The 14,700-nt window shown below is 35.5% G+C and overlaps 2 protein-coding genes across 6 annotated transcripts; one reads left to right on the forward strand and one right to left on the reverse strand.

Moving 5' to 3' along the window:
- Positions 1 to 2,004: 2,004 nt before the first annotated feature.
- Positions 2,005 to 8,543, reverse strand: LOC111793448 (E3 ubiquitin-protein ligase RHF2A-like). Of its 4 annotated transcripts, XM_023675329.1 has the most exons (9): positions 7,939 to 8,075; positions 7,609 to 7,749; positions 7,481 to 7,527; positions 4,660 to 4,722; positions 4,464 to 4,572; positions 3,995 to 4,377; positions 3,764 to 3,928; positions 3,306 to 3,661; positions 2,005 to 2,284 (listed from the first exon to the last, which is right to left on the reverse strand). In XM_023675329.1, exons 1-8 carry the CDS (start codon positions 7,948 to 7,950, stop codon positions 3,349 to 3,351), a joined length of 1,233 nt encoding a protein of 410 aa, XP_023531097.1. In that variant the 5' UTR covers positions 7,951 to 8,075; the 3' UTR covers positions 2,005 to 2,284; positions 3,306 to 3,348. The 4 variants fall into 4 exon arrangements, with proteins under 4 accessions (XP_023531097.1, XP_023531098.1, XP_023531096.1 ...); XM_023675330.1 differs by lacking the exons at positions 2,005 to 2,284; positions 7,939 to 8,075 and adding an exon at positions 8,333 to 8,543 and having other exon boundaries at positions 3,226 to 3,661; XM_023675328.1 differs by lacking the exon at positions 2,005 to 2,284 and having other exon boundaries at positions 3,226 to 3,661; positions 7,939 to 8,074.
- Positions 8,544 to 10,257: 1,714 nt separating this feature from the next.
- LOC111793764 (tubulin beta-6 chain-like) lies at positions 10,258 to 13,832 on the forward strand. 2 transcript variants are annotated; one of them, XM_023675798.1, is made up of 4 exons: positions 10,258 to 10,401; positions 10,824 to 11,224; positions 12,171 to 12,440; positions 12,851 to 13,832. In XM_023675798.1, exons 2-4 carry the CDS (start codon positions 10,831 to 10,833, stop codon positions 13,525 to 13,527), a joined length of 1,341 nt encoding a protein of 446 aa, XP_023531566.1. In that variant the 5' UTR covers positions 10,258 to 10,401; positions 10,824 to 10,830; the 3' UTR covers positions 13,528 to 13,832. The 2 variants fall into 2 exon arrangements, with proteins under 2 accessions (XP_023531566.1, XP_023531567.1); XM_023675799.1 differs by lacking the exon at positions 10,258 to 10,401 and adding an exon at positions 10,452 to 10,705.
- The last annotated feature ends 868 nt before the right edge of the window (positions 13,833 to 14,700 follow it).

Genomic DNA, 14,700 nt, shown 5'->3' on the forward strand with positions numbered 1-14,700 from the left:
CGTAAAATTTTTCAACCCAAATAAGTTTATAATTCAACACAAACGGAACATGTTAGGTTGTTGATTGAGTCTTCGGGTCATCGAATTTTTTGAACACCCTGGATCAGCATGATAGAACTTGACTAGAAACTACCCGTCACTTCTCAAATGCCTCTTGATTTTAGTAACGTCTAGTCTTTCCAATGCCTCCTTTCTTACCACCGTAAAAAGTACACAAGCGACCTTGCTTGCATTCTAAGCAGAGCAAGTTTTCATCGGCTATAACTTTTACTATTCTTTCTTTAGAATACACATGCACGGTGTTCGATGTAATGTACTTGTCCTACCTCGATCTTTTACGTATGACAATTTGTCATGTTCGGTTTCATCTCCTCATCCGACCTTACTCTTTTAAATATACACATTTACCGTAACTCAAAAACCTAGCGTGTTCATTCCAACTTTGAGCTCTCGAAACAAACATTATCCCATCTGATTTTTATATGTTAATTTTATTTTACGAAGCTATTTGAATTATAAATTGTAGTTTTGATTGTTCTAATATCACGTAGACATATAATATAAAGTAATCAAACAGAATAAATTAAACGAAATTATTTATTTATAATTTGATTGAAGTTCGTATATTTAATTAATTTAACGTGCAAAATTCAATCTCTCCTTACCTAAGAATTTGACTTAAAACAAATAAAATAAAATAAATTCAATTTTTTACCTTTAATTTTAAGAGATTAATATATTTGATTTTTGTTTTTAGTTTTAAAAAATTATTCTAATTTAACACTTTTTTGAAAACATTTTTAAAATGCTTTAAATAATAAATCTATTTGATTAAATTTATTAATAAAAAATATTTTTAAAAAATCTTTTAATTAATTCAACTTGCAAAATATATTTTTATTTATTAACATCTTTTTAAAAATAATTCTGATAATCTAAAAGTACTAAATAATTTTTTATAAATTAATTTTATTTAGAAAAAAATAAAAATATATTCCAAATACATTAGAAATTAAATTAGCTTGTCAAACTTTAAATAAAGCATTTGAGAGAATATTATATTAATATTAAAGTTTGGTGAAATAATAATTTTAATATTTATTAAGATTTTTCTTAAAAAATATTTAATTGCTAATTGGCAACGTGTGAAAATTTGGTTGGTCGATTTTTGTCGGTGGCTCTCCTCTCTTGAATCTCATTGGTAGTTGACTCTACCAACCAGTAGGAAATTACCAAAATGCCCTTAAACAAAGAAGTAGATGGTCATTAATGTGAGGGCATATTTGACCCATTGAAAGTATCAAAGATATGATAATAAGTTTTGCAACTTTTATGCCTAATTAAATGAATGCTTTTTGTTTTGGTTTTTATCAATCATTGAAGTATTGATCAAATTTGGGTTTTGTCTTGTTCCAATTGAGCAATCAATTATCGAAAAGTTAAATATATATTTTAAGCGCTAAAATTTAGCTAAATTTGAATTGTCATTGTTTAAAGTTTGTACGGTAACACAGTTAATTTAGTAATCTAACGATGATTTGACATGTTCGTTGAGTAAATGTTGTTTGTTTTGGCGTAACGTGACAAACAAATGAAAGTAATAACTGGAGTTATATGGTCCACAAAAGAAAAATAATGTGTTGACAAAGAGGAAACTGCATAAATTACTTCATCTCAATAATGACAAACAAATCGAAAGTGATATTGGTCATGAAATTGACTACGTCCTGTCCTTGATAAGTTCAACCCGAATGTTAGTTTGCTCAAATTTACAAGTCGTTTCTCACAAATGTCATTGTTATGTGAGGGGCTGACTCTCAAAAACGTCGTCGCTATATGGTGATTTGACATATTCATTGAATAAATATTGATTGTTTTGACGTAATGTGACAAACAAATGGAAGTAATAACTGCTTGTGAGTGTCGACTAAAAGAAAAGAGTAAACTGCATATGCTACTTCATTTCAATAACACTAAACAAATCGAAAGTGATATTGGTCATGAAATAGAATATGTGCCATCCTTGATAAGTTCAACCCAAATATTAGTTTGCTCAAATTTACAAGTCGTTGCTCACAAATGTCGTTTCTATGTGAGGGGCCGATTCTCATAACTGTCATTACTATGTGGGGCTTACATTTAGTGTTAAAAATCGAGCAATTCGATTTCGAATTGCTCGACTACTTTCACCCTTTGTATGACTAGGTTAAAAGAGGGGGTCACAATTGTAGTTGAGGAAGCCAAATCTCCTTGGTTATATTCTAAAAAATTCCATCGAGTCATTCTGTCAATAAAAAACATAGAAACAATGATGATAAGTTTTTGTCGTGGGCATCGAAGAACGGTAAAGTAAGAGGCAATGGTGAAATAAACACAATTGTCAAGTGTTGGACATAAGTTTATAACAATATATTGATACACTTCAAACCCATGCCTTATTGCCTCTATAGCCTAAAATAAAACACGACATTAAATAGTCGAATGTCCTGTAATAGTAAAACTATCGACGTTATCATGATAAAGTCAAGAAGAACAAAGGATATCAACTCGAGCATAGCCGTAGATAAAGCTCAATCAACCAAGATAATCAAAATTACTTGCATGAAGAGAAATTGACAAAATAGAATGTCATCAATCAGCCACCTAATGAGTGGGTTGTGCATGAAGAGAAATTGACAAAATAGAATGTCATCAATCAGCCATCTAATGAATGATTCAACCCACTAACTAATTAGTGGAAAATTAAGCACTCCAGAAGAATCTTCTCTTTAATGATATGGAAGAAAAGAGCATTATCAAAAAAGTTATAGAACTAGAGGCCTAAGTTATAGAACTAGAGGAACTCTTCCTTCTAGAAGGAAATATACGAGAAATACTCCAAAACACGTCTACAATAGTTTCTTTCTATTTACCTTTCAGTATTCTACCATAAGCGCACATTATAAATTCAACAAATAGCATGAGACCCCTATATTAAACCTAATGACATGTGAGATCCCACGTCAATTGGAAAAGAGAAGGAAACATTCCTTATAGATATAAAAGCTTCTAGTAGAGGCGTCTTAAATTCTTCCAACTATGACGGCGTCAATTTACAAGTAAATAAGCTATTTACTAGTTATAAATGATACACGGACTAATATTTAAATTGACTCTAACAAATTATAAAATAAACTAAAGCTCAGTCATTTTNGCTTTTTTTTTTTTTTTTTTTTTTTTTTCCATATTTTTTTTTTAAAACATCAGTCTACTACAGGCTATTTCTTGTAGTATGGAAGAAGGAAACAATCAATTGCAGTATTCACCTCTTATAAGATGGCCTTTGAGTGAAGCCAATTCTGAGAATGTTCAACTTGAACTGGATTCTGCAGGGCATGAACCTTTTTTATTTGAGACGCTCAAAGGATTGTTTCCTCCATTCTTTGGTGTCCGTCTATCATTTGATTCCGAAACCGGGTTGTTATCCCCTACATTACTGGACTCAGGACTGCTACTTTTTCTAGCATCTCTTGTTTCAAGACGTTCCATCATGCGCGATACCGTTGCTATCCCAACATTAACCTCTCTTCTAACCTCAGAGCCAATATCTGACATTGAAGTATTGCGAGAGAACAATTTCTCCTTCCAGCCTCTTGTGCTCTTTGCGATTGAATCTTTGTATCTGAAAAGAAAAGAATAATGGAGGTGCTAAAGTCATGAAAGAACAAAGTAATCAGAAATTACACTAGGAAAAATAAAAGCCATTAAGACATATATTACAAACCTCATTGACATTGCATTAAATCGAGACTTCAGTGAATCCGAGAGTGATTGCAATTCTGATGATGGTCCGGCTCTATCTTGACTACTTCGCACTGGTTGACTGGTGGATCTCCTAAGAACGGTGTGGGACAATAATATTAATACATGATCGATAAATTCCATGTAGCTGCATGCGAAGACACATTTCAATTAAATTAGCACCACCTCTATAAATCCAATGAATAATGAATACCTATCGCTCGAAGGAGATCCAAGTTGGCTGGCAGAACGTGGACTGTATTGAGGTGCTGATGGAGAAGACTGATCAGTTTGCACGGGAGATGCTGGAGCATTGAGTTGTGGAGACTCTTCTCCAGCAGGTTGAGGTGGTGATACAGTAGCTACCATGATTCTTGAGGCTGCTTCACCTTCCCGATTGTCACGAGGAAGTTGAGAGGTCGATGAAGAATTAGGAGGGGAAGAAAACACCAACAATTGGGGACGGCCATGAATTCCTGACCGATGTCTGTGGCCTTCCCTTCTGGCACTATGGCGAGCTTGTCCCATGGCAGCTGCAGCAGCTAGGTGTTGGAGTATACGCTCTTCAAGGTCAGCCTCATCAGCACCAGCTGGCAGCTGCATTGAGAAAAAATGTTCCCCAACTTAGATTTTGGTGTCCATGATTTAATGACTTTAGGGTAAGTATCATATTGGATACATACATGCTGTAACTCAAAGTCACCAAAAGTGGGATGTCGAAATATTGTTGAGTTTCTAACTGGATTAAGTCTAAAACTTCTCTCTTGTTCTACTGCTTCGAGCAACTCCTGACTGCAGAACAACCTCACATAAACAACCTTCATCTGCTTTCAAATTTAAATGAAAAAGTGATGATACAAAAATGGAATCAGTATAAACCTGGTTGGATCCTTCAGACTAACAGGTTGCCAACACATGGGGCATTGGGAGCTTCTCTGACACCTATTAAAAGATGGGACAAAATAAACATGCTTGAACCAATCAAATTTAAATTCCAGTCATAACCTCAAACTTCATTTTAATGCAGAAAATAATGCACAACTTCGGCAGAGCTGGGAGTATTGATCATGTTGTGGAGTAACTGGCTAAAGAGAGGTACTTGAGAAATTTCAGAATAATTTGCTTGATGAAGACGGGATTTCAATTTCTTTGCAGATTAATATCACGTTTCTGGTCTATGGCTTTTCAATTCAAAATGTTCTTCCCATTTTTTATTCACTGTGAAGCTTTATATAATTTCCAACCTTCTTAAAACTAATAATAATATGTTTTACATTTCTACTTAAAACAATAACCGCCTGAACTCTAGTCTAAGAAATTTGAAATTTGAACCTTCCCTAAAAAAACTATCATACAGTAGAACTGAAAGAAAACCACTCCCAACTGAGCCCTACCACCATAAAGCATCATGGCAAAAAATGAAAGAAATATATAAACATATTATAAACAACACAAACCCCTCAATCTAAAAGTAACAAAATATATGATTCATAGGATCAGAATCACAACAGAAGCAGCCTAAGAAGCAGATAATGGACTATCCAAGCCAACTTATTGTTAGTTAATAATCTAAGTAATTAGACAGCACGGTATTCTGAATGGAACTATGTTTAAATGATTTTTTGTTTAATGATGATTGGTTCACTCAATCAAAGCCCAAACCAATCTATTTTGTTTCACTTCAATATATGACCAAGACCAGATTTAAAAAAAGAACAATACAGGGGTGCCTCTTCTGGATCTTGTACTAAGTAATAATTCCTTCATGAGAAAACTGCCAAAGAAAGCACCAACTTTTTTAAAGAAAAACCGTCAGAGGAAGAAGCATAAAGTACCACCCAAAATAGAAGCCTCCCGTAAATCAGTTAATAGATATTTGGTTATAAAAGACACATATTATCACACTTCCAAAGTAGGTCTTCTCTATTTTAGGCCAAGGACACCAAAGTAGGTCTTCCTTGTTAGAAGACTTGAGGTTGCGAACAGTTCCATAAGATTGAGTACCCATGGTTGAAATCAGAGAATTTTTTTCCAAAAAGAAACGTCAAAAAATGGTTATGAGAATCCAGTGATCCTTAGCCTTTTCCAATGATAGAGCTTACAGAATAGGGTAGCAAACAACTACGGCTCATATTCAAGTCCAGGAAACGATCTTGCAATGGATACTACCCACAAAAACTCTCTTTCTTTTCTTTGTCAGAAGATAATCTCTCCTTTGAGATTCAATATGTTGAAATCACATACATTAGAGATCAATTGCTTGTAAAAAGTGATACGCAACAAACTCCTATGCAGAATAAGTGCAAACGCACATCAAAGAAATAGACGAGCATTCAAATAAAAAAATTTAGGCATCTGCAAAAAATATTTGAAAAACTCACAACTTGACATTGAAAGGCATATAAATATTTGCTATACAGGTCTGCTAAGATATTTTGCACTTAATTTCCAAATATGATCACATCAAAAGAAGTGTTGGTTTCAGAAGATAAGATGGAATGTCAAGATAAGCTTCAAAGAATCAGAGGTTGGGATTTTACAGGAATGATCATCAGGAAGGCTGTCTTGCCTTGAAGTCCATATCTGTTGGTTGCTTTTGAAAATCATATTTTTTGCAATTTGCAATTATATTTTATAAAATTCTTTTCTTTTCTTTTATTTTTTTATTTTTTTAGTTTTTTATCAACGTATAATACTATTAAGAGAATGAAAAAGCAATAAAAATAAGTATTCATGTATAGTTTAATCCTCACATGAATACATCATTTCTACCCAAAATCCTCTAGCCACCCAGTGTTTACTGTGTCAAATTTTTAATATTCCAAGCAGGCAATGCTGGGCATGGGTTAAAACCACGATCACTTGGTTAAATCCAAGAATCTTCAAAACAAAATCCAACTCTTGAAGTTAGCTTTCATCCTCACCATTTTCTTCAACCATCCAAGGAAAATGTCCACATGGCAAGAGGTCTGCTGACCTTTTTCTCTCGTCTCAACATTCTGGAGATGATATTAGAAAACTCAGGCACATCATACCTCGAAATACGAAGAACATCCAATTCCCACCATCTTTACCACTATAAGCTATCACCTAGATGTTAAATACATGTGATACTAACAATGAAGGTAGTAAGTCATATTGCTTACCAGCTTACAGCTCATACACACTTCCATCCCCACCAGTACATCATAGATTGGTAGTCTGGACACTAGTCAATAGAAGAACTGTCATAGCAACAGACCCAGATACTTTATTAAGTCTTACACCCCCGAGGTACCTAGCATGGTCTTTCAAATTTGGATTCATTTCTAGCACTGAGAAATCAACCGTCTCACAATTCAAATACGTAAGATTCTACTTATATGATGATCTACTAACCCTTTCAAAGTATTAGAACTTCCCTATAATTTTTTCTTTCTTTTTGGAGGAAAAAGGAAATAAGATACTTTTCATTGGCTGGTGAAAATTATAAAAGAAGGGAAATGCCCAAGAACCCCTGGTTGTTACAAATTGGTGCATCAAATGAACTTAATTGACGAAACTGTATAAATACAAAAAGAAGCCACAGTTAGAGGCAGGTATCTGGTAGTCTTCCAAACATCCACTGTCTTCGTAATCAAATCAATAGTAAAACAAGATGATCACGAGCAGATCTGATATCTCAAACAGATATTGAAAAAAAAAAAAAAAAAGAAATTACCATTCAAGAACGCACTGCAGATGAAACTCATGTTTGCAACTGGTCATCTGAACAAAATATAGCAACTGACTAAGTAGAACAGACCATCTGACTTCCAGTTAAAAATCAAATCACACTATAAGTACTACCGTTGAAGGATCATTGTCACAGAAGTTTTCAAGACATATACTGCAAGCGTCATCACAAGCATCCTGGATTCCACCTTCGACAAAAGCTGCAGCTGATGTCAAATGCGCTTCAGAATTCTTAGTTTCGTCCATCGTTGGAGACTACACGAATTTAAAAAAAAAAAAATCATCACCACCAAGAAAAACTTAAAAATATACAAGAAACACATGATCTATTGCGTGATATATAAGCAGCAACTAAACAAGGAAATGATAAACAAGTGCTAACAATTATAAATTAGCGACACGACACAAATTTGAAGTGAATTAAACCACGCACAAACAGCCTACCCAAACATCCATAAAGAATCAAAGAATTCAAAACCACAATTTCCAGAGCGAAAAGCAACAAGCAGCTAGTTCGAAGAGAACAGTAATAAAAGATCGCAAAAACTACATATAGAGAAAGCCAGAATGAAAATTCAAGAGGAAAGTACATTTGAAAAGGATAACAAAGCCATTCCTCTCCAGTTCCGATACTCAATGAAAACAAGATTAAAAAAAAGTAAAAGAATCCAGTAACAGAATAAATCCATCCGGTGAACAACAGCCAAGAAAAACGGAATCCGGAAAAAAGGAAGAAAAGTAGGCACAATAATATTCATCAAAGAGAGAATTAAAGATAGATAGAGACATGAAACGCAAAAAGAAGGAAGAGAGAAGAGATTTAGGGGAAGAAAGTTACCTCCATGAGAAACGACGATCAGCAGGAGAAGCTTGTGAGAGAACGGGTAAATAAGATTGGATTGGAACCAGTGGAACCCTAGGAGGAGGAGCAGGCGGAGGAGGAGGAGGAGGAGGAGGAGAATTGGCTCCGGCCTTGACTTGATAAAAGGCTGCTACTGAGTGCTGCGCTTGGGTCGGTCGTCGGGTCAGTGCGTATGAGCTATGATGGGCTTTAACTCGTGGCAGAGTTTTACTACTCGCGCCACTCGCTTCCGTACCAATGCCCCACGTCTATCCTTATTCATATTCCCCGGATTTTTATTTTTAATATTATTTACAATTATTTCAAATATTATAATTATTATTATCATTTACTTATAAGGTCATATGTGTCATTTCAGGAGTGTTCCTATGACTCGACGATCCAAACAATTTAAAATAATAATCCAAATTTAGATTTAGAATTTAGGTCCGGATGAGTTTTTAAAAATTCGAAAATAGATCCGTTCGGATTGCAATTTTTACTGTTGGGTCAACTCGACCAATCGAAAATAAGGTTCACAATCTTATTTTTCTTTTAAGATTCTTACAAAAATTAAGAATATTCGACCAACTCAAAAGTTTTAACGAGCGGGTCGCCTTATTCTGATTAAATATTATAAACTTATATGTACGAGTGATTTTAGTCAAATCGATGTTAATAAATATCTTAATTACTGTTAATAAATCTTAATTTGTCAAATTGATTTGATCGAGCGTTAACATATGAGATTAAAATGAAAAAAAGAATATATAATCGATTTCTTAACCGGACGAGACAAGTCATATACACATCTTATAATCAATTAAATTATATTTTTATTACATTAATTAAATTATATATATTACAATTAATTCATTAGTTAATGTATTAATTTCATCAAACGAATATAAACCTCATTTTTTTTAATAAAAATTTAAAACATCCTATTTAAAATATAATAAAAGGTTCTTGGACAGAAATTTAAAAACAATTTAACTAAACGACTCTAAAATTTAAATATTGAAGTCAAGAAAAATATCAAAAATATTGATAAAGTGTCGATAAATATAAAAATTATTTTTCCTAACGTAAATTTTAATTATATTTATATATTTTTGTTGGATGTTGGATGAAAGTCTCACATCGACTAATTTATGGAATGATCATAGTTTATAATTAAAGAATATTTTCTCCATTGGTTTGAAGCTTTTTGGGGAAGCCCAAAGCAAATCCACGAGAGGTTATATTCAAAGTGGACAATATCATATCATTGTGGAGAGTCGTGTTCATCTAACATGGTATCAGAGTCATGCTCCAAACTTAGTCATGTCAATAGAATCCTCAAATGTCGAATAAAGGACTCCACGATATCATACCATTGTGGAGAGTCGTATTCATCTAACATAGTATCAAAGTCATGCTCTAAACTTAGTTATGTCAATAGAGACTCCACAATATCATACCATTGTGGAGAGTCGTGTTCATCTAACATGGTATCAGAGTTATGCCCTAAACTTAGTCATGTCAATAGAATTCTCAAATGTCGAACAAAGAACTCCAAAAGAAAAAGGAGTCGAGGCTATATCATACCATTGTGGAGAGTCGATTAAGGAGGGCTATATCATACCATTGTGGAGAGTCGATTAAGGGGAGGTGTTGGATGTTGGATGAAAGTCACACATCGGCTTATATATCATTCCATTGTGGAGAGTATACTTTGTTCGAGGGGAAGTGTTGGATGTTGGATGAAAGTCTCGCATCAGCTTACAGAGAGTCGTGTTTATCTAATAATTTTAAAAAGTTTCAATTTTATTCTTAAATTTTAAAAAATTGTATATATTCACAATGAATTTTCCCTCAAAAAGAAAAAAAAAATTCAAGAAATTGTGGCCAAGATTTGACCTTCCACCGTTTGATGCAAAATCCTTACCCGCTCCAACTTCCATAAATTCTTATATAAGCCACTTCTCTCTCACTCCTCAATTCACTCTCTTCTTCGCTGCTCCCAGTAGCTGACGTACCACTCACTCCACCCCATTTCCCCCTGTATCACCGGAATCTTGCTGGTAAGATCCAATTTTCTCAGATCTGATTACTGCATTTGATTCTTTCGCTGTGGAAGTTGCGGAAATTTTCATATCGCTGTTTTTTCTTCTTGAAACTGCGAGTGATCGGGTTTATTTGAACTCTGCTTAGCTCTGTGGTCGTATTCTGGTACCGAAGTGTCATGATTCTGTGATTTGTGTTGTATGATTTGCTTGAGTTTCACTGCATTATATGAATTATTATTACCTTGTTTGGAAAGCTTCCGATCCAATGTCTATGATGATTTTGAAGTTAATGCATTCAATGCAGAGGAGTTGAGTTTCGGTGTGTTAATGATCTGATCTTGCTGATTTTAGGTTTTTTAGTACTTTTGTGTATGTGTTTTTCTAATTTTGATGTCAATCGAACTATGTGATTAACTTCGGAGTGTTGTTGATCGTAGTGAGAAGATGAGGGAGATCCTTCACGTTCAAGGAGGTCAGTGTGGTAACCAGATCGGATCCAAGTTTTGGGAAGTGTTGTGTGATGAACATGGCATAGATCCTACTGGCCGATACACTGGAACCTCCGATTTGCAACTTGAACGTGTGAATGTGTACTACAATGAGGCTTCTTGTGGACGTTATGTTCCTCGTGCTGTGCTCATGGATCTCGAGCCTGGTACCATGGACAGTGTGAGAACGGGTCCTTATGGACAAATCTTCAGGCCGGACAATTTCGTCTTTGGGCAATCTGGTGCTGGTAATAACTGGGCCAAGGGGCATTACACAGAAGGAGCAGAACTCATTGATTCTGTGCTTGATGTTGTCAGAAAAGAAGCCGAGAACTGTGATTGTCTTCAAGGTATAGTCTCTGTCTCAGATCATGCGCTTGATTAGATGGTATTGCTTGGATCTACCAAGTGTTAAGTTGAAGCTTTTAGATTTATAATTAGTTGTTTTGCTAATGAGCCCTTCATTTTTATTTTCGGATGTTCATGTGGGATGAGATCTTTTGACATGATTGAGAGTGTTAAACAATGGATCCAATATCGAAATGCCTTTTTCACACCCCACGTGCCTTGCATCTTTGTTTGAGTTATACAATATAGTATTAAACTCTTTCAAATACTATGGTCGAAACGACTTCCAAAGTGCCAAAAAGTATGTTCACGTCTTCTTTTGCTAATTCTCTTTTGCTTTTACTGTTGTTTTTTTTGAAAAAGTGCACTTGGGCGTGTGCCAAAGTGTTGATCCCTCCTTAGCGCATCTTCTTCATGTTCTTGCTTGTTGTAGGAAATGCCACGCACATGTCAAAGAGCTCCACTTTCATCAACTACTTAATTAATTTTGTACCCAAGACGACGATTTTTCTTGTTTTCCTTACACATAAGATCCCAAAACATTTTCTTCTTTATTAATGAGAGATCACTACGAACCGATACCTCAACAATTCTCATGTTGTTTGTATTAGAAATCACCGATCTTCACAATGGTATGATATTGTCCACTTTGAGCATAAACTCTCATGACTTTGCTTTTGGTTTCTCCAAAAGGCCTCGTACCAACGAAGATGTATCTTTTCCCAATAATCCTCAACAGTTTGTTTCTGTCGCAACTTTATCTAGAAGTAATAGGTTGCATCATTCATACTATAGAAAAAGTTATTTTTTCTTCCAATCATGGGATTTCTGATTCATCAAGTGGAAATTTACAGATTCCGATCATGGGATTTCTGATTCTTCAAGTGTTTTCATCTCAGTTTGTTTGCTTGGCATTTCTATTTCTTATTCGTTTTTGTGTTGTTACAGGTTTCCAAGTGTGCCATTCACTTGGTGGAGGCACTGGTTCTGGAATGGGGACTCTGCTGATTTCCAAAATCAGAGAAGAATATCCGGACAGGATGTTACTTACTTTCTCCGTCTTCCCTTCACCAAAAGTGTCAGATACTGTTGTAGAGCCGTACAATGCCACCCTTTCCGTTCACCAGCTTGTTGAGAATGCGGATGAGTGCATGGTGCTGGACAATGAAGCATTATATGATATTTGCTTCAGGACTCTCAAGTTAACTACTCCTAGCTGTAAGTATAACACGCATCATTGCTTGAAAACGAGGAAATCAAAATGGTGGAAGAATTTGATTCAGTATTTCAAGCAGTTCTAATCAATATGGGTAACTTAGTTATAAAAATTCACGATCAGACATACCAATTAGCATTAAATTCAACTTAATCAAGACTCCTGTGAAAATTTCCTGATCTCTGAAATTAAGATATGATTGCAATTGTTAGATAACTTTTCCTGTCATTGTCCAATTATTTAACCCGAATCCACTCTGTTTATTCTCTTTCAAAAATAGAGATTTGCACATGACACATGTTAAATGAGTTGTAAGATGCATATAGATGCGCCTATAGATAGTGATAACTTGAAACTTGTACTGTATCACTTTAATTTGTTTTGTTTTTTAACTTGTTTACTCTGGAAACAGTTGGAGATCTCAACCATTTAATTTCTGCTACAATGAGTGGAGTGACATGCTGTCTCAGATTTCCTGGTCAGCTTAACTCTGACCTCAGAAAACTTGCTGTGAATCTCATTCCTTTTCCTCGTCTACACTTCTTTATGGTGGGATTCGCTCCTCTTACCTCACGTGGGTCGCAGCTATATAGAGCGCTAACCGTCCCGGAGTTGACACAGCAAATGTGGGATTCTAAGAACATGATGTGCGCTGCAGACCCACGCCATGGCCGATACCTCACTGCCTCTGCCATGTTCAGGGGCAAGATGAGTACTAAAGAAGTTGATGAACAGATGATCAATGTTCAGAACAAAAATTCCTCATATTTCGTGGAATGGATTCCAAACAATGTTAAATCAAGCGTCTGTGACATTGCTCCTAAAGGACTCTCCATGGCATCAACCTTCATTGGAAACTCAACCTCCATTCAGGAAATGTTCAGACGTGTGAGCGAGCAGTTCACTGCCATGTTCAGAAGGAAGGCTTTCTTGCACTGGTACACTGGAGAAGGAATGGACGAAATGGAGTTCACGGAGGCAGAAAGCAACATGAATGATCTCGTTTCCGAGTATCAACAGTACCAGGACGCCACAGCTGATGAGTATTACGAAGATGAAGAAGAGGAGCCCGAAAGCGAAAACGAGTAACTTCGGTTTGCTGTGAGTAACCTATAGTGTATGATGATGTTCTATACATATATGTGTGTGCCATTAGTGTTTGATGACAAGTTGTATGCTTGCTGTGTTTCTTTTATTCTTCATTTGGTTTGTTTCAGTATGTGGTTTTGTAATGTTAGAGTTATCCCATCTTCACATCTAGAGTTGAAGTTGTCAAGTATTGTTATTGGGGAGAGATGAGGACTGAGGAGTATTTGTGTTTGCATGAGTTTCCACTTCGGAAACGTTCACGGATTGATCGATATGAAACCCCTAGCCAATCAGTTCCATGTTTATGTGCTTCATAGTTTAAGATTATGCTCTCGGTTTGCTCCACGATTATAGGGTATTCCCATTTTTTCGTGTCCTTGCATCTTATCGATGAAATGTTTCGTATAATTATAGAAATGGTGAATATATAAAGAACATAGGGCAATCATATTTCTAAGGGTTCGAACATTACATTTAGTAGCAACTCAATAGACACATGAGCACGAATCAAAGAATGTACAACCTTCTTCTTAACTGTGTCACAATCGCACTCTTTCAAGATGAGCGTGTGACCCTTGAGTCATCATTATATTCATGTCTTTGGACCTCACTTTTGAAAAGTGATTTTAGAACGAACAACGTATACTGAAGTCTTTGACTTTATTCTTAAAAAATAAGGTCCGATAAATAATGTAAAACAACAACATTGATAACACATTAACATGCCTTACCCTTACACCATATGACCTTCTTATTTGTTTGCAGCAGCAACGAAGGCAAGCGTCCTTGATCAACAGCAAGCCATGATGTGAACCACAACGGTGTTTCAGTGCCGGCGAGTCCCCTCTTTCTCTCTTGTACGCTCCATTAACCTCGCTGCCTCCACCTTCAAAGGCCGCCATTGACTTGCCATTGACTCCTTCTTCCTGCTGATGTATACCCGCCGTTGATTAAACACGTTCGGTCGTGCGTTGCCCTCCTCGATACTTGGACGATGGAGATTTTCGAACACCCACGGCCTGGTAACTCCTGATCATCTATTTAATGTTGCCCTCAGCCAAGAGTTTATGTATTTATCGCGTATCAGATTGATCTTAAAGAGTGACCCATAACTAAGTGTAGGTTTTATATCCTCTACCACATAATCACGTTACCTAGTAAAAGGTTGATACA

The sequence above is a fragment of the Cucurbita pepo genome, chromosome LG04 (assembly GCF_002806865.2).
Source record: "Cucurbita pepo subsp. pepo cultivar mu-cu-16 chromosome LG04, ASM280686v2, whole genome shotgun sequence".
NCBI classification, from domain to species: domain Eukaryota; kingdom Viridiplantae; phylum Streptophyta; class Magnoliopsida; order Cucurbitales; family Cucurbitaceae; genus Cucurbita; species Cucurbita pepo.

What these genes read in the sequence shown, in the direction of transcription:
- LOC111793448 (XM_023675329.1), bottom strand. An exon ending in AGTCTGAAGGATCCAACCAG is followed by an intron (nt 4,573 to 4,659) that starts GTTTATACTGAT and finishes GTTGTTCTGCAG; the next exon opens with TCAGGAGTTGCTCGAAGCAG. An exon ending in GTGACTTTGAGTTACAGCAT is followed by an intron (nt 4,378 to 4,463) that starts GTATGTATCCAA and finishes TTCTCAATGCAG; the next exon opens with CTGCCAGCTGGTGCTGATGA.
- LOC111793764 (XM_023675798.1), top strand. Translation starts at nt 10,831, where the DNA reads ATGAGGGAGATCCTTCACGTTCAAGGAGGTCAGTGTGGTAACCAGATC. An exon ending in GAACTGTGATTGTCTTCAAG is followed by an intron (nt 11,225 to 12,170) that starts GTATAGTCTCTG and finishes GTGTTGTTACAG; the next exon opens with GTTTCCAAGTGTGCCATTCA. An exon ending in CAAGTTAACTACTCCTAGCT is followed by an intron (nt 12,441 to 12,850) that starts GTAAGTATAACA and finishes CTCTGGAAACAG; the next exon opens with TTGGAGATCTCAACCATTTA.